Source organism: Oxyura jamaicensis, chromosome 14 (genome assembly GCF_011077185.1).
Source record: "Oxyura jamaicensis isolate SHBP4307 breed ruddy duck chromosome 14, BPBGC_Ojam_1.0, whole genome shotgun sequence".
Classification (NCBI taxonomy): Eukaryota; Metazoa; Chordata; class Aves; order Anseriformes; family Anatidae; genus Oxyura; species Oxyura jamaicensis.
Window position 1 is genome coordinate 5,845,701 of NC_048906.1, and position 22,895 is coordinate 5,868,595.

Sequence of the window (22,895 nt, forward strand, 5' to 3'; positions counted from 1 at the left end):
AAGCAGTGGTATTAATAATTAGCTATGCCTCAGAGGCTGGTCAATCAACATTTCTACCTCTTACTGTAGAAGAGCCATGCTCTGTGCTGCGTGATTGCTGCCTCAGGATTGCTCGCCCATGATTTGCCATTAGTGATTTTATATTGGCTTATCTGGGCATTGTTTGTAATGTAAGCTGTTTTATAAATAATATTTTATTATTATTACTACACAGTAATGATTCCATTATTCCTTGGCATGGGTAGATCACCCGTGAGAGCTCAAAAATGGCTGTATTTCCAAATAATACCCTAATAAAGGGTGGAAAAAAACTTTTTCCTAATGGCAAGATTTATAAAAGAGCTGAGAGCTCTGTGTAACGCTGCAGGTGCTAGAATGATAATTTAATTGTACATAGGCTGACCTGAAAACATTCAGAAACTTCTGTAATAATTATGCATGAAATCAATTTCATTGTAAACTAGTGAAACCATAACTTAATTAGAAAGAATTACAATGCTCTGGAGCTGAATGGGAATGGCACTTCCTTTCATCTCTGAGCATCTTGTCAACCACAATGACTAGTACCAGATGTTTCACAAAAAGCACAAGAAATATATGCTTTTTTTAATAAATATTTCTTTCTTGTGAATAATCAGACTTAATAGTCTGGTTAAAAGCCTTCTGTTAGCTTCAAAAGTAAAGCTAACCATTGTTGAGGTTTCTTGCAACAGAATTTTCTCTCATGTACCTCATCCTCACAGCAGCGTTTGCTGTAGAAGCTGTGCTTAATTTTGCTTCTTTTGACATCTGTTTGTGGACAAAACCAGCTAGTACATATTTGTGTTTAACCAGAAATTGGAACGGATTTTTTTTTCCAACAGTTCACTTAAATCCTTTTAATGGTTTTACAGATCTTACTGTTGTTGTGAGCTGCTGGAGTGTTCTGCTAGTGACCACCAGATGGAGTTTCTAAAACAGTTTTGAGAACCTGATCCCAGAATTAACATCAAAAAGCTTTTAAAGTTTTTTGGAGATGAGTTAAGAAACAATTCTGGAAATCCTACCAACTTCAAGATGAATTTTACCTTAAATTTACAAACATAGATACAAAAATTAGACTTTTCAGTTTGTTTTAATATATGTATATAATTAGAAACACACAGACTAACATACAAGGGTTAAGTAGAAAACCTCCTACTGTACCAGTGGGATTGTGGTAAAAACACTTAAATTAATTTAGGGATTAATTATGTGTTTTTGAAGGTTTAGTTCAGACGGAGATGAGCATCTATCTGTATTTTGATAGCAGAATTATTCCTCCTGTTGGCTCCGGGTATCCTTACAGGTATGTTTCCTGCAGCGTGGCTCCAACTGTAAACCTGTTTCTTTTCGTGTTAGTCCTCTTGCCAGGCCTCTGAAATGGGAGTATTTATGCTCTTGCTTATTTATGTCTTCATATAATGCATCATCAACTGCTTAATAACTGGAAAGAGAATCCATTTCGTCTAGTTTAAAAATTTGTTTTACAAAACTTCTAGTAGTAAGGTTTTTCTTTTTTTTTTCCATTTTTTTTTCTTCTCTCTCTCTTTTTTTTTTTTTTTGGTAGACATCTGTAAATTTAATCGTAAATGCTCTGATAATAATCTGGTATTTTAAAAATCTTTTCCTGTCATGGTTTGTAACAATACAAGAACTGTCCACCATAGACTATAAGTAGCTTTGACTCTTCTTGTAAAAGTACTTCAAAGTGCCAGTTCTTTACAAGAGAGGAATATAAGGAAATCACGCAGACTTCCCAGGTAAGGAAAAGACTTGGTGGGAAGAAGGTGGAATGACAACACAGATAATAAATCCGCTGCTCTTCTGATGGGGAGAGAATGTATTCAGAATACGTTCAAGTGTTTTGATGTATGATGGAAAGGTAAAGGAAATACAACAGAGGAAACATTTCACACTTCAGATTTGTTGCCATGGCAGTCTGCACAGCTGTTTTTGTACATTTAGTTTGCTTTCGCTTGGAAAAAGTCTTGCATGATATAATTAAGAAATACACAAGGTTTTGCTCACCAAAAGCTGTAAAAACTAATCTTAGAGCATATGTTTCAGATTCATCAGTGTGTTGAGCGCCTTACAGCTGCAGAAACTTAGGCAAAAGTCAGTCCTTGAAGTCCTGAGTTAGCAGAAGAACTGAGCGTGGCACTTAGCCAGGTTCTGCCTTTGTTTTCTGTTTCCCAAACTGTGCCATTGCAGTATAAAGCTCATGAGAAGGTCTCCAGCCTGGCCACTCCTGCTTTTACTTCTAATGAGCATTGGTAAGTAAGTTTTTAGCGAAGTATATATACACAGCACACACACAAAAAATCATCAAATCTTTTATGTGTGTTCTTTCCCCTTTTTGCTGGTACAGGTGTCATATTTTCTTGGTATCCTTGAGGCTTCTCTTCCTATTATCTGATAGTTCCTGTGACTGTTCCGAACTGTAGTTGTCTTCACCGAAATCTCTCTGCATTGACAGAAAAGGGCTGATTCTGATGCTGTGTTGGTCTGGCAGGCCCTAGTGTAACCCTGTTGACTTGTTGCTTGTACCCGATCAGCTGAGGTTACTTGCATTTACGTAGTTCATTCACCCCTCTCAAAACTGTAGGCTTGTGAACTTCTCATGGAGCTGCATCCTCATTCAAAACCCTTCCCGTCTATGTTGTGTAAAGGGAGTTCTACTAACCAAGACGATAAACACAGCCTGTCTTGCTATGTGTAATGGCTGTATCAGGAAAGGTCTGAGGAATGAAGCATCAGAAGGTCACTACTCTGTTTAAAGATGCTCTCCAATCAGAGTAATAGAAAATACTCTTTAAGCCTTTGTATGGAAGTAAAGACATCTTATCTGATCCTAGTCTGACTAAGCAATAATACATTACACTTTCCATTTGCACAGCTAGCATTTTGTTTTATTTTTCTCTGAGACAAGTCCCAGAAGTAGTGGCTTGGCCTAAGTTTTTTTCTTCAAGGAATGCACCAATAACCATTTAAAATAGTTTGCTTTTACTTGCCATCATCCTATACTTTACAGAAAATTCAAAGGGAACTAATTAATAACTTTGGAAGTACACCCAAGAAAATACTTTCATATGTTGGGTTAACTAAGTGATCCATGGTGGCTGGTCTCTGGTTATGTGCAGTAATAAATGTGTGACGGAGCATATGACCCTCTTAGAGCTTAGTTTTCTTTGGGATGTCGGACGTATAGGTGGTTATATTACGTTCTTCAGGGAACCAATTTCTGCAGGGAGCTGATTTCCGACATCTCAATTGTGACAGAACAGAGAGGAGGAAGCGACAAGGACACGGCCAACGTATGCGTTAGTCACCAGCCCTGTATTTCTGGCACAAATTATTGGCCCATTAGTTGCAGGATTCTTTATGCTGAAAAAAGCTGGGGTGTGTGAGCCTTTTTACCTTCATTCGCAGCTAACTTCATGCTGATGCATAATTAGTTTTTAATGATGTAAAAATTATGACCTAGAAAATCTGATAATTTAACATGCCTGGCTTGACATTGAAGTCATGCAGCTTATGATGTTGTGATTCAGTGAAGCAGCACAGGTTTAACCTTGTCTACAACAGGCTTTCCATCAAGAAGCCTCCCCAAAAAATCACATCTCTTACTGACCTGATAAACTTTAATATTTTTTATTAAGTCTTATGAGCCAGTAGTTTCTTTGTGAAGCTTTGCCTGAAGTCCACTTATGTAGTTTTTTGATGTAATACGGAAGACCACAGCTCTTTGTTTAAGCAGAACCAGAAATTTTCTACTGGTTGGTCACTTTCTTTCCTTAACTGAACATTGTGCCTTCAGAGACCACCTCGGCTTGATTTTCAGATGGAAACTTTGGAAGCCAGGGCCCCTGCTAGGTTAAGCAACATGGACCTGTTTTAAACCAGCTGTGTTAATACCTCCCGCAGAAGCAGAGACGAACATCTTTGTTAGTTCACTGATTTGACTTAATTGGATAGTCAGGAAGAGGGCTATAAGCCATAGATCATCTCAAATATTAACTTTAATTTTGTGAGAAAATAACACTGTTAATAATGGCACTTAAGTAGTGCTTTCTTTCTACTGTACAGTATATACACACAGAAACATACAGTACACCTTACTGTTCAGAGGTTTACATTTAAACGATACACTTTAAGAAATAATTTAATACATTCTTTGCAAATTCTTTTTACATCAGTAGGCTGATTTTTATCTTGCATATATACAGTATTTTATTCATATTTAATTAAATGCAAAATAGACAAGCCCCTATTTACAAAGTTACCAGGAACCTTCGGGTATCGAAATGGAAAAGGACCCATTCTTGAGAACTTTGTATGTTAAAGATTTGCCCATAAAAGTTACTCTATAGTTAGGTTACTGTGCATTTCCTTAAGTATTTTCACGTACTTGTTCATGTACTGTTTTTATATAAATATTGCAAAGTTTTTGCTTTGTGGGATACTGCTTTTGAAGAGATACCATGTGAGGGCACTGAAATTAAGTTCCAAATTTCCTTATAATAGCAGTCAGTTCCGTGGCACGTTTTCTTTGAGGCAACTAATATATCAAATTAACTCTTAAAAACCTGAGTTTGTATCAGTTTTGTTCATTGAACTATAAAACCTGTTTGCCTCTATGATTGCCATCACATTTAATGTATTATCAAGGATACACACAAACATACTCAGCTCCACTGCAAGAAGAAGGATCTTTAGAAAAAAATCACAATTGAGGTTTCAAGGGTAAATTATATAAAACTTGCTCCTTCTCCATCTCTTAAGTAGCAGCTTCCATTTTTCTAAGCAGTTCCATTTGTAATGTCAAATTACTGGGTAGAATTAGTGTCGGCGTGACAGAGTTAGGCTAGTAGGTAAATGTGAGTGGTGCACAGTCCCAATGTAAAAGACCAAGCATGAAAGGCAACAGAGGAGGAAAATAAAAATTAAATAGAATAGCACATTTAGATAGAGAACTGAAAAAGATAAGGAAAAGAAATGAAGAAAGATGATGAGAGAAATGATCTGAAACTAGGAATTTAATGTGGGGAGAAAGGAACAGAAATAAATGTAACATTCCATTAGGCACAGAAAGTAAGGTGTCGTAGGAGAAGGGGAAATAGAAGCAAGAAAACAACATACGAGTTAAATGTGCCCCCAGTGCTGCCTGCTCAGCCCCACCGTCCTGGCAGGGTCCCAGTTCCGGGAGCCTCCACTCACACCAGATAAGCCAGTTCCTCCCAGCTGGAATTTGGCTTCCTGCGTAATGGGTTAGAATTTCTTTAACAGCTTTTACGTGAGAGATTTAACGTGGTGCTTTGGAGAGCCTGGGGTCCCTTGAGTGGGAGGAAGAGACGATTTATTCAACTGTTCCAAGGAAAGGTTTCCGAGGAACTTAGGTGGAAGTGAGTGCTTGAATGCTTCAAGTGAGTGTACAATATATATTCTACACTATATATATTCTAATACTTAGAAACTCTCAAGTTAAGGGAAAAAAACAAATCAAAAACCCAATGGTTTCCAAAAAAAAGCCAGTATTGTGTTGGCATACAGGCATAAATCAGTGTGTGAATTGGACACAGCGATAAGGAAAGGCTTCCTTCCTTGACGTGGTTTTAATCAGCAGGCTAAAGCTATGAAGTAAAGTGGTGCAATTGTGCTGGCTAGCTTTCATGGGGAGAAACCACCACTGAAATAAATGACTTGCTGTATAGGGTTCTAAGAGTTAAACAGATTCACTAAGATATGAAATGCTCTTGAAAACTAAAGAGTAATGGAGAGTCTTCCACTGGGATGTTGATAACTTCAGGGATGATTGTATATGAATCAGATAAGCAAAGATGGCTGTGGGAAGAAATGGCTTGGGTAACATTGAAAAGAAGGGAGAAGATCTGAAGGGACTGTTCCTCACCCCCTTCCCACGTAAAACTTAAGCATGTCTCCATGCTGATAAATTAGGGCCAATTATGAGATAAGATTGTGCAATGGAAAAGGTTTAATTCTGTTTCTCCTCCATGGTTTTTCCATACCAGAGGCTCAACATGCCACAGTTGTTGATTGAAGTCATGTGGAGTAAGCTGTGTTGTGACAGACGAAGTAATGAAATGATTTATTGCAGGGCCAGTGGCAAAGATGCCTCGCTGTCCCCAGGCTGGTAGGAGAATATCAATTTAATTTCTACCCCATCCAGTATTAACAATGCAGCAACAGCTACAGGGCCAGCGATTCAGTTTGCTATTGTAACTTTAGTTTTTTTTTCCTGCAGCAATGTTTGTATTTCTCATGTATTTCATACACTCTGAACTGTAGGATTTGGCAATCTGGACTGGATTTCTTCATCCCGATCATCCCCATTGTGAAATACAAAAACTATACTTTTACTGTATATTCAAGAATCATGTTGGGAGGCAGTCCATTTTTCACAGGTCAGCAAAAAGCTGACCTTGACTGGAATTCATACCTATTACTCCCATTTTAAAATCTTGTAAGTATTGAAGGATTTTGTATGGTTTCCAAACTTCCAGTGATGCCCTAGATTAAAGAGATTTCGATTGATTTGTTGCAAACATATCCCTTGAAAATACAAAATGTTAATCATAAACATATTTATTTTTAAGACAATTACTCTTGTTACATGAACATATGTGGACCATAACACTTAGCCAGACATTCTTTACTACTTGAATTTTGATTTAACTTTGTAAACCACTGTGTCCTTCATTTTAATATGTGGGATAAACATCTCTCAGTTCCCCTAGAATTAGTTAATAAATATTTCTGAATTCTTGAAATGTCTTAGGATGCCAACAAAGCACTGGAAGAATAAACAAGTTTTTGTTAATTGTTATATCTAGAAAAAAAATGATTTTCCGCACATGTTAAAAACTTAGGTTAGTTTGTGTGAGAATATAATTTCTGAAAATAGTAAATTAGACATCTTTTAGAGGGAATTCAGTTATGGAGAAAGAAATTAAATAATTTAATTTATAATTAACATTTACTATTTTGACATGTATAATTGGATAATAAGATCTTTAGTAAAGATCATTATATAATCTTCATTGAAAAATACTATTTACTTCATCAAGAATAGCACTGTTACTTCTTTGTACAGAAAATAAGGTAATACCTTTTCCTCTACAAGATACAAGGTGCTGTGTATTCAGTCAGTACTTCAATAAACAGCTTAGCGATTTCTTCAGACAAGAATTAGAACAATGAAGACAGAGCCTACGCTTTGTAACCAGTTCAGTGCACTGAAAATATTAGATGTCACAGGTATTACAGCACATAGGCCAGAGTCTTACAAGATCTCAGCAAATAATCAATTATTTGAAAATTAAGACTGTTTTATTAATCGAAGGCTCCTCCAAGTCTCCTGGTTGGGATTGTCACATCGGTGACTTTGGGTGCCCACACAGCAGTAGCAGTCTGAGTGCTGGTATACTGTACACTATGTCCTGCAGTAACAGCACCAGTATTTTTTTATACCTATGTCATAACTTGCTGTACCACTGTGCGTTCGTGAGAACACCCTTGATTCCCACAGTGTATCTTTTTAAGCAAACGTCGTAGTTTGTTAGGAAAGTTTTTGTTAATGTATCTGTAGAGCAGAGGCATTACAAAGCTGCTTGAGAAAGCCAAGAAATTGGATAAAATCTTGGTAAAATGTAATATTCGATTGTAATTTTCATCTGCAAGTCTTCCTTGTGCATAAGTAAATGTGCTTACCAAAAGGGTAACGTAATAGGGTGTCCATAATGTGAACTGTGTACAGACTGTGGCAATCAAAAGCCTGTGCACTGACGGATCTAATCGTCCAGTGTCTTGATCCAGTGGTGTAGCCTCTTTGCGTATTCGCAAGATCAATATAAGTGCATACAGTACTGCGACAGCTGGTACAACATACCCGATGAAGACCATAATGGCATCTGCTGCCTCTTTGTTCTGCATCTTGGAACATTCAATTATTTTAGTGGATACGTGATTGCAGACGTAGAATAGAAGAGATGAGAAACTTGTCAGCATGGCTCCACCCCATATGAATCCACAGACGTGCTTGGTGTTGTACACACTTGACATGTAAGTTCTAGGTAGAGCACGTTCGATGTAGTAGTCCAGGCTGAGTAACGTTGTAGAGTACATGGTAACTAAAGATGAGACGTTGAATAAAATAAGCAAGGTAATATAAACTTCGTTGTTAGAATTCCAAATGGCCCATTTTGTATTGGCAAGACCTAGAAGGTACATTGGTGCCAGAGCGTTGATGATGAGACCGGCAATGGCTATGTTGACAAAGTAAACATCTGGCATCGTCATAGTTGCTTTGTTATACAGATTAACCAGGACCAGCAAGCCATTGTAGCAAAGGCTGATTGGGAAACATATAATGATGTAGAGTAGGGAAAAGATGGAAAGCACAAGGTGGAAGTCATGGCAGAGATGCTGGTCCTCACTGTTCTCGGTACTGTTTAAGGTTTCACAGCTCCACATAGTGATTTTAGCTTTTGTATCTTCTCTGCTGGTTACCAGCTTTCCTGTAAAGAGAGAAATAGTAGTAGTAGTATTGAAATATTACATTGTAAGTGAAATGGAATGTAAGATGAAGAAAACATTTTAAAAATGAAGATCACACAGTTCACATAACTGATCAATTTAAGGTCAGTGACTGAAATGCCTTTCCATCTTGTTAGTCTGTAAGAAGAAGGTAATATGTGAATCAAAGTGTCAGGTGACTAGTAAATAAATGTATAAAAGTTTTACATTTTTAAAATGAAATTAGTGGCGAATGAGTCAATACAGGATATTCAATAAAAGTAAACCATAAACTGTACATCTTTAAAAGAAATACTGATGTAATATATGAACATAAGTACTTTTAAAAAATTATGAAACAGTGCCTTTAATGTGCCTAATACTATGTAAAAGTATTTGCTGAAGAATACAAGAGGAACTACAAATCTCAGCAATAAGATGGAGAATAGCATTCTCTATGGTGTTACGTGGTAAATAGAAATAAGCTCTCTCTTAGAAAGCTTCCTAAGAGGCACATCCAAGGCAGTATGATGAATATATTTTGTATCACTGATAAAGCTAACAAAGACCAGAGGAAACTTGGAATTGAGATGGAGATTTTTTTTTTATTTTTTTTTTTTAGCAGGTCTGTTTGTATTCAGACTTCTGTAACCATTTAGTTCTGAAAAAACAATGAACCTCTGTAGTTTAGGGAACCTAATATCGGGGCAGCCTGGCTTTCCAAAAAGGCAAGAATTAGTTACCATTTCCTCTCAAAATAGCTTGAATTCTTTAAAAAGTATGCTAATGTCAGTAGTCATTGTCCAGCTATCTTTGCTTTATCATCAGAAAAGAGATAACATTTTAACTGAAACCAGTAGACTTCTCAAAGCAATCATGAAAAGTCTCTTTCCAAAGCACAAAAATAAGTAATCTCTAAAACACAACTGAAAACATTCAAAGCCTTAAAATCATGGGTATTATTCCTGCCAGGACATTTCTGGGACAGTGTGGAATTTATGTGGCAGGTGATTTCCCATGTCAAACATAGTCTCAGATTCTCAGATATGCAGCACTGTTTGCTCTTTCCTTTCAGCACGTATAGAAAAGCGTAAGTACACATAAATGCATTCTTTCCAGAGAGAGAACAAGATTTAATCAAATCCACAATAAACGTTGTGCAATTACAATGAATGTTACTAGACAACATGCTACAGTCAGTGAACCATATGCCTAAATGATACAGTATGGGTTTTGTAAACATAAGATCTTCCACAGTTCCATCTCTCTAGCGCTAATCCTTTGACACTTCAGCTGAAGTACAGGATTTGTTCCAGAATCATGTCAGGTTCCATTTTTATTTCCTGCTGCAATTACTTGGTGTGTTTTTTTTTTCTAAATACCACAGTCCATGCCAGATATCAGGCTCAAGTGCAGTAATTTTAGCTGGGCAAACATTTTTATTCCATTGTCATATGCTGGATTTTCTCAGGTAAGGGACTTCTGTGGCAGTAGTGCAAGATGCAGTTCTGATGTATTCAAGGCTCTACTTCACCTCTGTGGAAAAACTTACTTTTTTGTTTGCTTTCTCACATCAGTTCTCTAGCTGTATTGCATAGGTGTACAAACTGTCATATCATCACGGTGCCCTTCAATCCTCATACTCTTTTTGATCACTGAAAGTAACCCAGTTTATTTTCAGGAAGAATCTGTTGTTTTTAAATCTTTAAAAAAGGAAAAGACAAGCTGCCTTGTCCAGCTGAAGGTGACCAAAATTACGTCTCATTGAACTGCTATGGCTCGATTCAACCAAAGCAGCAGATTGGAACGAGGTATTGCAAATATATGCATTACAGGGAGCACAGGGGTGACTAAGCACAGGCAGGGATACAATCACGTAATTCCATTATGCAGGTTTATCCTTAAGCACGTAACTTCGATTACTCCAGACTGAATTACATCAGCCGCAGAATACCTGCCTGTGTATTGTCTCAGAAGGAGATCAGCACTTTTAGCTACTAAGCTTTATATCTTACAGCGTGGTGGGATGTCTCGTGTCCCAGTTGTTTGTAGTAATTACCCCTTTTTACCCAAGTCCTCTGACTGCAGGTAAATAAGTTCAATTTTAATGACAGCAGCGGTAGGAGACTTGTCCAACAGTAATGTTATGAAATGACAGACCTTACCTTAGAAATGGGCAAAAATGAAATCCCTGTTAAAAATACTTTCTGAAGAGGCTTTGTTAGTGACTTCTGGACGATGCCAGGCGAAGTTTCTACTGCTAACTTCCCTCTAATGTTGTGCTCACCTGCCTGGGCGCTCAGCCCACGGCTCGGCAGCTCCTGCCACAGAGGCAGCCCCGGCCTCCAGCCCCAGCCTGGCCGAGGCCTCGCCATGCTTCAGGGGCAGGAGCTCTCCAGAAACCCCAACCGAGCGCTTCTCCAGCGCCAGGCACCTTCTCAGCGCCGGCGTGGCTGCGTTGTGGAAGCTGATGCTGCAGTGCTCGTGTTTATGCTGCCTTCTGACTCAGCTGGCCCCAAACGCTTCCCCCCTCGTTTTGTCCAGGTTTACCCTTTTATCATACTGCGAATCAAGGTCAGGACTTGAAAGGTAGAACCGGGAAGAAGGCGAATCCTCCCGCCCGCTGCTCGCAGCCCTCGGCCTGGCGGCCAAGCCTCTTACCTCCCGCTCCATCTCACGTTCCTCCGTGCCGCGAGACCCGCGGGCGCCCCGTCTGCAATGAGGGGAGCCGGATGAGACGCCTCGGCCTGCTTCTCCGGGGGCACATCGCCTCCCGCCCCACGGCTCGCCGCACGCTGCACTTGTTTTTCCCCTGGTGACTTACTCACAAGTTTGTGCGCCGCCAGGCCCCTCCCTTTCGCTGTTTACAGCCCTTTTTTCGAGAAGTGAGAGGCTGGGCTGGCAGCGGAGCGAGCTGCTGGGGTGCGCTCAGCCTCCGGGCTTCGCATTCACGGCGGGCGATGCTGGGGCTGCGGCAGCGAGCAGAGCTGGCAGGGGATGTTTGAGAGCCCCTTCCCTCCACTGACAGCTCTTGGTCAAGAGCCTGTGCTTTATTTTTAACCTGTGGTAAGAATGTACAGCTTTGAGGTTTCATTTTTCTAAGTGATACATCCTGAACAGGCAGAATATTGTGTTAAGAATTGCCCATGTGCTTGTCCTGCGTACAAAGGTGACTTGTAGCAGGTAGGGAGACAACTTTCTGGGTGTTTGAATTTGGAGATTGCTTTGGTGTTGAAAAGAGGGGTTAAAATAAGACCGATCCTCACTTTGTGATAGTGTTAGGGATTCTGCACGGTCTCCTTTTTTTTGGGAAGTTGAGCAGAGAGTTGTGCCCAGTATTCATGCCACACACAATTAATGATGCATGTTCTCCCTATCTTTAAAATGAAGCATGTCCATGCTGTCTTTTGAAAAGAGTTTGGCACTGTAGGTTGATAGTTTATCACGTATTGAACTCTGCACTGTGGATGTTCTGTTGGTCGTATGTGAACTCCTCAGGTTCATGAACTGAAGTCGTTTCCTCCAAAGTATGGTTTAATGGATAGTGACAACTGAAACCGAGAGCTGCCCCCTTTTTCCTAAATCATTTGCCTTATATTTGGAGATTCTGACTTTTCATTCTGTAGCAAATAAACAGCAAAGAAAAATCCAATAATTAAAAATTGAATTAAATTTCTGTGTTGAGTTGCCCTTTTCAGTGCAGTTTGTTTTTTATAGGCAGGGTCAGTGCTTCTTGTTTCATACCTAACAATTCACTATGAATGTTGTAAAGCCACTGTAGCTCCTAAATAGCAGAGAGTTCATATATTTCTTTTTGATATGTAGTCCACAGGCAAAATTAAACATGCCATGAATAACTGTGCTACAAACTGTGCCATCCAGTCTTGGCTGCCTCAAAACTTCAGGAGGACTTTAATCATCCTAAGTTCGCTGGGGAAACAGCAAAGTAGGCAAGGTATTAGCATAGAAGTACTTATAAAGCTCGGATAATTGGATGGAAGCCAATTTTTTTTTACATGTCATAAAAATTAATGGTGATTTTATTTAGATAAAAATCTACACAGCACACTTGAGGAAAATTTCTTACAGCATGCAAAAAGTTAAGAGCACTTGGTGGCAAAAATTATTTTAGAAAAAATGCATAAAGTAAACTTAAGTTAATGTGTAAGAAAAAATGAAGTGCTGCTTTGTTCTACTATAGAGTCCATAGCTGTAATCAGTTGTTTTCTTCAGAAATACATAGGGCAGCACCAAGTTGCAGAGCAGGTTGGTTAACAGTTTCAAGCATGACCATTCTGCACCGATTATTTTATTTGATTTAAAAAGAAACAAAACACACACACGCCTTTATCCTACTGTAGTGCTATCTCATACTGTGCAGTTTAGAAAAATAAATGCTTTAGTCTACTGACCCGGTTGAGTTATCATCTATACATGAAGTAGCTCTTACCTATCTGACCTCTGAATATGCATTTTGACAAACTGTAATATAATTACAAGCCATATGTAGCTAATAAAGCTGTTGCCAACAAACAAAATCTCTAAAGAGGCCTAAGATTCATACTTTCTCTTCTAGAGTTCCCAAAGGATCTCTTAATTTCTGCAGAGACTGAAAACAAGGAGTACTGCATGGGGAGGGCCGAGCAGAGCTTTGCTCCAGTGCACAGGTTTGTTCAGGTGGAGGATGAGAGAACTGAAAGGCTTTGCCAGACCTGTGCCTATATGCATGAGCCATGACTTAGTAGATTGTCAGCTACTCATCAGGGTTTGTAAGGTGCTTTTAGAAAGCGACGCGTTAAATATTATTTATGGATTAATCCTTAACAATTTAAATAATGGATGATTGGTATTTCTGAAAAGTAGCATACCTGCAATTAGTTGTGCCTCAAGAGGAGCACCCTCTGAACTCTCAAGCGCAAGAGAAAGCCATGTCACGCTGCTGTTACCTAAAAGTCTGGATAACGTGACATTTTTTTTGGCTTACTAGTTTGCATACATGCCATTGGGATTAACAGAAGAGTTGTTGGCTGGATATACAGAAAAGTAAAACTAGATTGCCCAGGTTAGACGAGAGGAGAAAAAATGCAGCAGTGCAGGCAAGTAAGGTCCAAATACACCTTCCTTGTGTAGTCACTGAGTTGCTATTGTTTATAATATAATGATACAGCTCAGATAAAATGCTTTTAACCTTAGTGTAGAAGAAAATCCTGCTTGATGCTGGGTGCTGGGCTGAAAAACAGGCCTCTTCCAACCCTATCATTTATGTCTTCGTGGTGCAATCATTGACCAGTTTGACAGGTGGTATAATTGATACCGTTTTCATTTTATAATGTAGTTAAATCCCCGCAGTATAACGTGAAAGAAGCCATGACTAAATTACAAGAATAACTGATGTATAAAGTAGCATTAAGTCTATCATTCTGTCTTGGTTGTTCAAAAAGTACTAATAAAAACGCAAGAGGAGGTCAGTGGGAACAGGGGTGGTTTTCTTCCTCCTTCAGTCCGAGCGCTTTCTAACATGGTCCTGTCGGTGGTCCAGCCCTGGCAAGTGAATTCATGGGCATAGCAGGCCTTCTGGCCATCCCCTCCCACTGACTGCACCTTCATCTTTGGCTCCTTTTTTAACATAGTAATTTGAACAAACAAACAAAACCCTAACCTTTGACTCAGTCCATCCAACTGTTGCCTACCCCCACTTCACTGTGCGCGATTGCAGTGCTGTGAACCCATTTCCAGCCTTGCAGCTTATTGCTTCCCTTCGGTCCAGTCTTAGTCCTTCAGAGTTCCTTCCGTCCAGATGTAAATGCTTACATATGTTTTCCTCTGTTTTTCAAAAATCTTGTGTTTCACATCTGTCTGGTCCTTGTTTTCCTCTCTCTCCCCCTGATGGCTCTGTTCCAGTTAGCACTGCACCCCCCATCACCGTTGGCTCATAGGACACACATATGACATTGTACCCCTCACAGGGATTCTTAGTATTGCACTCTTCACTTCTTTTCTTCTCTATCACTTTCTTAAGAGACATCCCAGGCTGACTTGGATACATTCTTAGGCATGGCGAGCCAGCAACAAGACTTGAATCTCAGCAGCCACGGCTTTATTTCTGTCACACCTGGAGCGAGGACAGAGTTGCTCATGCTTCTGAAGTCATTCTTTGAGATTGCTCATTTGTCTCGTTACTTTTCCAGAAACTCTGAATGCACATTTGCTTGAGAACACTTAAAAATTCAGCTCCTTCCCGTGGGCCCCTCTCACTTGCTTTGTGACCCTTTTTATTGTTCGGCAGATGTTTGCAGCCACCGTCAGTTGTTTATTCTCTCATTCTGTAAGCACCAGCATTGTGGTAAATCACCCTGCATTATAGCTGTGGTGTCATTCAGCTCCCACTTCTGTGATAAACTGCTTACTGCTGGCCTGGTAGCAGCCCACTAAATAAATGCAATTTTTTGCTTCTGTTTCAGTGGTTTGTTTATATTATGTTATTATTGCTACATAAATATATATCATTCCCTCTAATATAAAATATTAACAATTTTTCAGCTGCACATTTTGTTTAGATTGTTCATTTCTTTGGGAATCTGAGTTCATTTAAGGCCATGCCAGAACTAAGTTCTCTGCAAATTGCTGTTAACAAATCAGTAAGCATCAAGTGAGTTCAGGCGCTCCTTTGGAAGAAAGAGGAAAACTTATTTTTAGGTAATGGCAACTGTTTTTTCAACACCATATCTTCAGGTTCAGAACTGTATCTCCTGTCAGTGAGATTAGAACTGAAGGAATTTCTTCTGTCTTTAAAGTTCATAGAAGATTGCTCAAAAAATGTGTGTCCATCAGTTGTGGATAACTGCATTTGCTTTCTTTTCTCATTTTCCCCTCAATTTTTAAGTAGCTTAAAGCTTATGAGAACAGATAAGATACTCCAGTATAGGAAGAATAAAAGATCAATTATTCTGGAAACCGTAACAGAAGCTGCCAAAACCCATTGTATCTGTCAGTGAGTGGCAGCATGGTAGTGGTCTGGAACGTTGTAGTAACCAGGTACCATGGGATAGAGGAGAGAAATGAAATTCCTGTGAAACAGGGGACTAAGTCTCATGGAGAGATCTTCCACACAAATCTGGAGAGGCCTTACTGCTTGACTGAGTCCCACATTCAGAGACAGATGCTGTCTGCCAGGCACATCTGCCATCCCAGATAAATCCGTGCCTTTCCTGCTGTGCATGCCCCTGTACGGCAGCCTCAGCTGGAGCTGGGTTGCAGTGGCTGTGCCTTCCTCGCAGCTGCACAGCAGCTCTGCCCGGGGCTCTGCAGGGGTTAACTCTGTACACTTGGTTGTGTTGTTCCCTTATCTCAGTGCCCAAGTGACAGATGAGTGAGTATGACTGGTCTCCTGCTCCACCTCTTCCTGACTTCGCTCTATCACTGAATTCCCAAAGTGCCTCTGCATGGAAAACACGACATACCTTTTCTTTAGCGGGTATTGTAGCGAGAAGGGATTCGCCATAGAGTGGACAGTGCTGCTTCTAACACGCTGTGGAAGTGTTGTGGCTCGGGGTTTCATTACTGCAAGAAGTGGGATCTCTTACTTTTGTGCACTTGTAAAGGAAGTCTTGTCCGCCAGGCAAAATGTATTTACGTGCAAGTGAATCAGTACACATGCAGTCATTACCTGTATTTGTCTACAAGCCTGAGCTGCCTGGGTTTCTGAAATAAGATACAATTTTGAGATGCGCAGATATCTACTTGGTAATATTTTTCTTTAAAAAATTAGTTATTTACAAAATTCTAAGAAGCTACTTTTCTAGTACTCATACGCACTTCCAGTAACTTACAGTGTAGTAAATAACAATAACAATTACAATGAGTGTAGCAACAGAAAATAGGCTCCATAAGGTGTTCTGAATTCTGGATTTTATAAAGCTAATTGGAATATGAGAAATGATAGCTTTTAAACGTCAGCAGAGCAGACGGCTCCATTCCACGTTCAGTATGATCAGCCAGTTAGTGCTGCTCCTCTGGCTCCTTGCTCACGCTGTTGGGGTACATGGAAGCCAATTTTGATACAGCTATCCTGCTTTAAAACTAAGTAGCAACAAATCTAAAGTAAATAAAGTTCAGTGTCAATTCAGATGAAGGAAAATTGTTCTGCGCGTTGTTTGGTTTCTTAATTGGTTCAGTGAAAGCCTTTAAGAAAAAAAAAGCTTTAACCTGTGGCACAATCTCCACTCTGCTTCCAACTGGTGAGCCACAGAAACCAGAAGACTTAATTGAAACGTCCAAGTTCAGTTTCTTGGAGAGCGCACAAGACCTTTAGCTGTAGCAAATATTTACATTCAATTTAAAACTGAATGTAAGTTGCAGCTTCTTTTAATGTGAAATACTTAAGTCAGTGGGTCAGACTAGGATTACGTGCACCTTCAGAAAGCATTCTTACTAGCACGACGTTGATGTTCAGAAAGTAGCAGGGACTCAATAGATTTATATAGTAGCTGCAATTTGTTCCTCTCTTTTTAGTGAAACTAATAATTTTTTTCTGACTTAATGAACAGATGATGGGTGAGAGATTCGTTAAAGGATCTTTATTGTATGATAATCATGAAAATTTAACCTTTACCCCCTCATATCTACAGACACCTTAAACTGTAGAATAACATGTCAGTTTGGGGGAAAGAGAGTGGTTTGGGGGAAAATGCATCTACAAAACACATCTTTTGTGTGTGTGTAGAGATCAGATCATGGAGACAAATTTAAAATTTTCTACTGAGACCTTTTTAACATTTCAGAAAAGAGGAAGTCACAAGACACCTTTATGCTAAATTTCTTTGTATAGATCATTTGCACCTCTTCGAGATGGCAAGTGGCTAGATCTCTGAATTTCTAGCGTTTTGGGAGTTGCTCAGGACTCCAGGAGTAAAGATTGTTTATGAACTGAACGTTATGATTTAAATCAACATCCCTCCATTAAAGACCAATTCTCAGCAATCAAAATCAGTGTGAATTATCCCTATTCTAGATATCGTGGACAGAGCTCATCCCAGTGACGGAGCGTCAAGAGGCACCAGCCCTGCCAGGACTGCCCTGTCCGTGAGCCAGCCCGGTGAGCTGGCAGGGTGGAACCAGCAGCTCTTATCTCAGCTCTCTCCTTGCTGGCTTCACCCGTGCTTGGGCTTTGCGACGGAGCACTGCTCGGAGCTGGCAGTGTGGAAACATTCCTCGCAGATATTTTACTGCCAGTTGCAGACTGACAGGAGGCACAGATGGTAGTTTTCCTGGAAACTATAATATAATGCCATTTCCTATTAGAAGCACAAGTGAAAGCTGACTCAGTGACTTATCAACAAGAGATCATATTGGCTGTGTAGGAAATTCTTGTGAAACACTCAGATTGCCAGGACCAGGTTTCCAGTAAATCCAAAAATATTGACATAGTTCTTTCCCAGATAACGCTTACAAGAGTCAGTATGAAACTGGATTGAGTTCAGAGTTTGAAGGGAATAATCTGCCCTCAGCAGTTGCACTATGGCTGAAATGACTCCAAAATCTGTCACATCCATTGAATATAAACAGATACCTTCCTGATAATTGTCAGCAAAAGTCTGAGACATCTTGTTCTAGATGCTCCTACAGCTTTTCATTTCTCTTGCGTGCTGAAGGAAATACCAGTTCCTAGCTGCCTCTGTGAGATGAACTTGCCTATTTACCGATTTCAGCTTATTCCATTTATAGTGTCTGGAGACAGTATTTTAACTGAAGGTTTTGGAAGGGTTGGTATAATATTAATGCTGATGTAAGGATGGCTGTTACTACACTGTAACATCCGGGGTAGGAGCTTTCATTTATGAGGGGCTTGAAATGAACTGAGGCATCTCTGTCCATCTACTGCTTGCCTTGTGCAGCTTCCCATTCCACTTCATCAGTGACAGGGATTTTTGCCTGTTACTCGTCAAAATTTTCTATTGATAGTCTTGATGTCTTATGGGGCTCCCTGTAGCACCTACATGTACGGGATGATCCATCGAACTCTGAAAAGCCCATAATGACCTTTACCACCTTCTGTTCTAGGATGCTTGCCAAGCATTGGACAAGTGTAAGTATTTGATGTTCTGTCACTTGACTCCTTGGCTATGCTTTCACAGGTGTGTGGGTGGGAATGCTTCCTTGGTTATTTTTAACAGAGCTCAGTTCTGTGCGTGTCAGTATGAGGCCATGCAAGTGTTTCCAATGGCAGAAACCACACGTACTTTGTGAGGGCGAGCAATGCGTAAAGGAGTCTTGGACCTCTGTAAACCAGAGCTCTCTGAATCAAGTCTCCCATTACAAAGATATCTGTGAAGTTTTATCTCAAGTATATTACCTGTAACCACCTGTTACCCTGCATTCTGTCCAATCACTAGTATTTTGGGAAGCATAGCTTAGGATTTTTACAAATTCCTGAGAGTACAGCCCAAAAAATGACATTGAAATAAATTCTACAGCTCACAAATTGAAGTGTATCAACTCACATGCCATTAATTATTATTATTATTATTTTTTTAATTGAACAGATTTTTTTTCTTCCAGTCCCCAATAAGTATACACCTTTTAAAAAATCTTACTCACCAGAGTAAGCAAGCACAACTCCTGCAGCAGATTTTGTTACTGCGGAAGCTGCATAGAGCCTCGATTATGAATTTACTTTGTATATCTGCTTCCTTCTGTGCTTATGGTTGGAAGCATGAGGAGTAATTAGTTTGTCACAGAGCCAGTTTCTTAGTAATGATTGATAAATGGTTGTTTTTACATGGCCCACAGATACAGGGTGCATACCAACATTAAACCACAGTTTGTAAGGAGGTCGCTGGAGCTGACTAGCCTATCTTCACTTAAATGAGCATTGCGTGTTTTAGCTGTTGTGGAAGATTTACAGTATACTCTGATAAAGCCTTATCTGCTGTTCAGATCCTGAACACAGCAGTTAAAGTGAGTCATTCTGACATGCAGATCATGATCATAGATGTTCACATGAATCACTTTGTCCAGACGTTCAATCAACTTTTTTTCATCATTTCAGAATCAGTTCAAATTCTATTAAAATCCCTCCAAATCCAAAGCAAATCCTGCTTTGACTTAAATGATTGGGCCAATCAAATACATTAAGAATGTGATGCTGGCGTAAGAACTAGTATGCTGCCTTTTTATGCGGCTTTAACATTTATATAAAAAGGACATAAAGTTCAGTTGACAGAGCCCTAAAGCGAAGTAGGTCTTGTGCTAAGTACAGTAGAAAATATATTTGCAAATATCATGGTGATTAGCATAGTTAAAAATGCTTGTGGAGGCTAAAAAAGACAGCAGTCATTCTGCTTATTTAAAGCTTCTGCTGAAAGCAGGAAATTTTTAGTGCTTTGAAGTTTGCCTTTGGCTTACCTTCTTTTGTAATATAAATGAAAATGCAGCTTAATTGTAATTAATTAGTTAATTGGCTATTGCAGTGTCTTCTAGCTGCTTTGCAGTAATATTTCTCAGTATAGCTTGCTGTGTGTTTTATTATTGTGTTATGAATAGAAGATTCCTAAGTATCTCACTTTCACTGGGAACTGTTCTGCTTTATTAAAGGCTAATTAGATTAATTTTTGATCAATTCCTCTGCTTCATGTCTGCCATACTGTTCAGAATTTAATGTAAACTAAAAATGAAGATCTCCTATATTCAGAGCAGTTAATAATAAAACCTTACAAGCACATACTCAGTACATACAAGAAACAGTAAGTGAGAAGTGCAACCTGATGTACAAGAGAATGAAAATTGATACGTATAAGAAAGCCTACTATAACTTTTTTTTTAGACAAGTAGATAAAAATAGAAAACAGTATCGTGAAAAGTTTAAACAATGATGTTTTTCCCAAAGAACTGACATCTAAAAACTGAACAGTGATTTGTCAAGATGGAGCTACTCATTTTCATTGATATAAGGTTCATCTGCATTAATACTAGTTGTTTCCAGACTCAAAAAAAAAAAAAAAAAAAAAAAAAAAAGTAATCTAAATGGTGAACTTCTAAAAAAATCTCACCTGGTAGGTACCCCCTTACCTTCTTGATGGCTGGCAGAAGCATTTTGCCCATCAAGGCAGAACCTTTAGAAAGTAAGCTCAGCAGAAACTGCAATCTCTCATTTCTCTAGCAAGAGTAAACAATAGGGAGGCTTAGAAAAAGCCTGCTGACGGCTGCAGCAGCCCTGTTCGTGGCACCGAATCTGTATTTACATGTGACTTCCCCTGCACATACATACACATAATCTTTTAAGCTTCAGCTGCACGCTGCTATTGGCGGAGAGGGCAGTTGCAAAAACAAGGCATCCACAGCGATATCTCAAAGTGATTAAGTCCGAAGGGTGAAGGGGTGTTAATCATAGGGCCTGATCCTGCCATAAGGCCTATTTTGTATACTGTATTCACAACTGTCAAAGGATTTTGTTTTGTTTTGTTTTCTGGAAGGACATTACTGTGGTTTGAGAACAGTCCAACCCCCGGTATAGCTGCATAGCAGGGGACTGATAGTGCTGGGGGGAGCTGCTTTGGTACCAGAAAAAGAATTTTTACCAGAGAAGTAGCTGTTTGGCAAAGCTGTGCATGCTAACAGTATAACAAAACCTGAGCAAAGTGAGCCAAACTTCCAAAAATATTGTGTTTGTAGAATTTGATTTTCCTTAGAGCTTCTCCTCATGGCTGTATTTGTCAGGAGCCAAACCCTTCCCACCTTCAGACACCACTGCTACATAGCAAAAGCCTGTGTAGCATCCACCTGGCCTCTGTAGAGTTTAGACAGAAACCAACATTAGAACTGAAAAAGAGCCATTGTATACTTTAAAAAATACTTTAATGTAAACCTCGGAATTATTTTAAGCATGCAGAAAGAACATTTTAATTAAAACAAAACAAAAAAAAAGGAAAATGCCACTACTATATCCTTCTTACTTTAATGAGATGATAAGTAAATGTAAATTCCTTCAATTTGAATAAAAAGTGTATAGTATCAGGATTCTGAGTACTTAGCTTGAATACAAATAGTCCTTAAATAATTTGCCTTTTAAAACTGTAACGAAGAATTAATTTATGTGTTTTCCTCCCTGCCCAAAGCAGGAAGTGTAATGGATGCTTTTACTTTTTAACCAAAAAGGAGTTGACCCCTAAAATGTATGAAGAATGTATGTCACATTCTCTTTCGTGTATGTAAAATGTAAGTGGTTTGGTATTTTATGCCACTAGTTGTTTATTTTTGCTCTTAAAGCACCTTGTAAGCTTAAACTTCACAAGAGGACAAACATTTCCATGGACTTAAAGGTAGCACTTGCGAACTTTTTTGACTGCTAGTGTTTATGATCAATGTAGTTGCCTAGTTCAATTATATTTTCAGTTTGGATAAGCTTTTTTGTTTGTATTAAAGTAAAAAAGCTTGGATTTCTGTTTGCTGTCTTTATAAAGGTAGTAGCACTGTCTGTAAATTCAACTATTAATTTTGCTGTACATATAATTTTCCGTGACATGCTCTATTTTGGGTGTTTTGGGGGATTTGTCAAATTGATAGATAAATAAGCACTTTTGTAATCTCGTATTTTTATGAGGAGGCAGTGTGGGGCAGTCCAGAATTATGCTTTTTTTTTTTCTTTTACTTAGTGGTTTGTAATATTTTATATTTCTCGCTCCTTTGGTTAAGCCATGATGTGTGGTTTGTTTTGAAGTAGAGCAAAACCCCCAAACTGTGCTGATTTACATTTGATAAAATATTGGTGACAGTTGCCCGTAGAGTTTAAGGCAAAGTGGGCTTTCACTTTGAAATTCAGACCTCATAAACTTGAGCATACAGGCTTTGTGCAGGAGAAAAATGCAGCGACTGGGAGGTGGAATTAATACTCCTTTGGTCCCTGGGGAGACCAGCGGGTAGTAACGTGGCTCCTGCGCGTCTGCTGCTCTCCTGGCTTTGTGGTGGTGACCGCTGCCGCTGACAGGCCGCACCACGCGTCCCTTCCAGTGCGCACAGCCCAACAGTTCGTACCTTATCCTGATCGGGTCTGTCTCGCATTGTTTCCCTGAGGCTTGTTGGAAGGTAAAGGTGTGTGATCCCTACGTGCTGGTGCCATGTAGTTAGCGGTGGCTCCGATCAGGGCGGTGGAGGCTGCGGTGCTTTGTTGGCGCGGGTCCAGCCCTTTGCTGATGCCCTCTGTGTCGCGCTCGCCCTGGTGTAGGTTGGGGCCAACCAAGGAGTTTTGTGCTCGGGCTCGCTCCTGGCCAACAGGCAAACAGGGTTTTCCTTTAGTGACTTATTTTTTAATCTGTCTCATCGCAAAGTAAGCGAGTACCTGCCTAGGT

At 39.5% G+C, this 22,895-nt stretch overlaps 2 protein-coding genes across 6 annotated transcripts in view; one reads left to right on the forward strand and one right to left on the reverse strand.

Moving 5' to 3' along the window:
• The window catches only part of C14H7orf50 (chromosome 14 C7orf50 homolog), a 125,946-nt gene that overhangs the window by 34,477 nt on the left and 68,574 nt on the right, over positions 1-22,895 (forward strand). The gene's annotated exons all lie outside the window — the stretch shown is intronic.
• Positions 6,363-22,895, reverse strand: part of GPR146 (G protein-coupled receptor 146) — a 49,634-nt gene continuing 33,101 nt past the window's right edge. For 2 of the 4 annotated variants that reach the window (XM_035339254.1, XM_035339253.1), the window contains exon 3: positions 6,363-8,555. In XM_035339254.1, the coding sequence (XP_035195145.1) occupies positions 7,510-8,511 (1,002 nt within the window). In that variant the 5' untranslated portion in view covers positions 8,512-8,555 and the 3' untranslated portion in view covers positions 6,363-7,509. Of the gene's footprint in view, positions 8,556-11,214; positions 12,167-20,600; positions 20,707-22,895 lie in introns of those variants that run through there. The other 2 variants (XM_035339252.1, XM_035339255.1) reach the window with 2 other exon arrangements.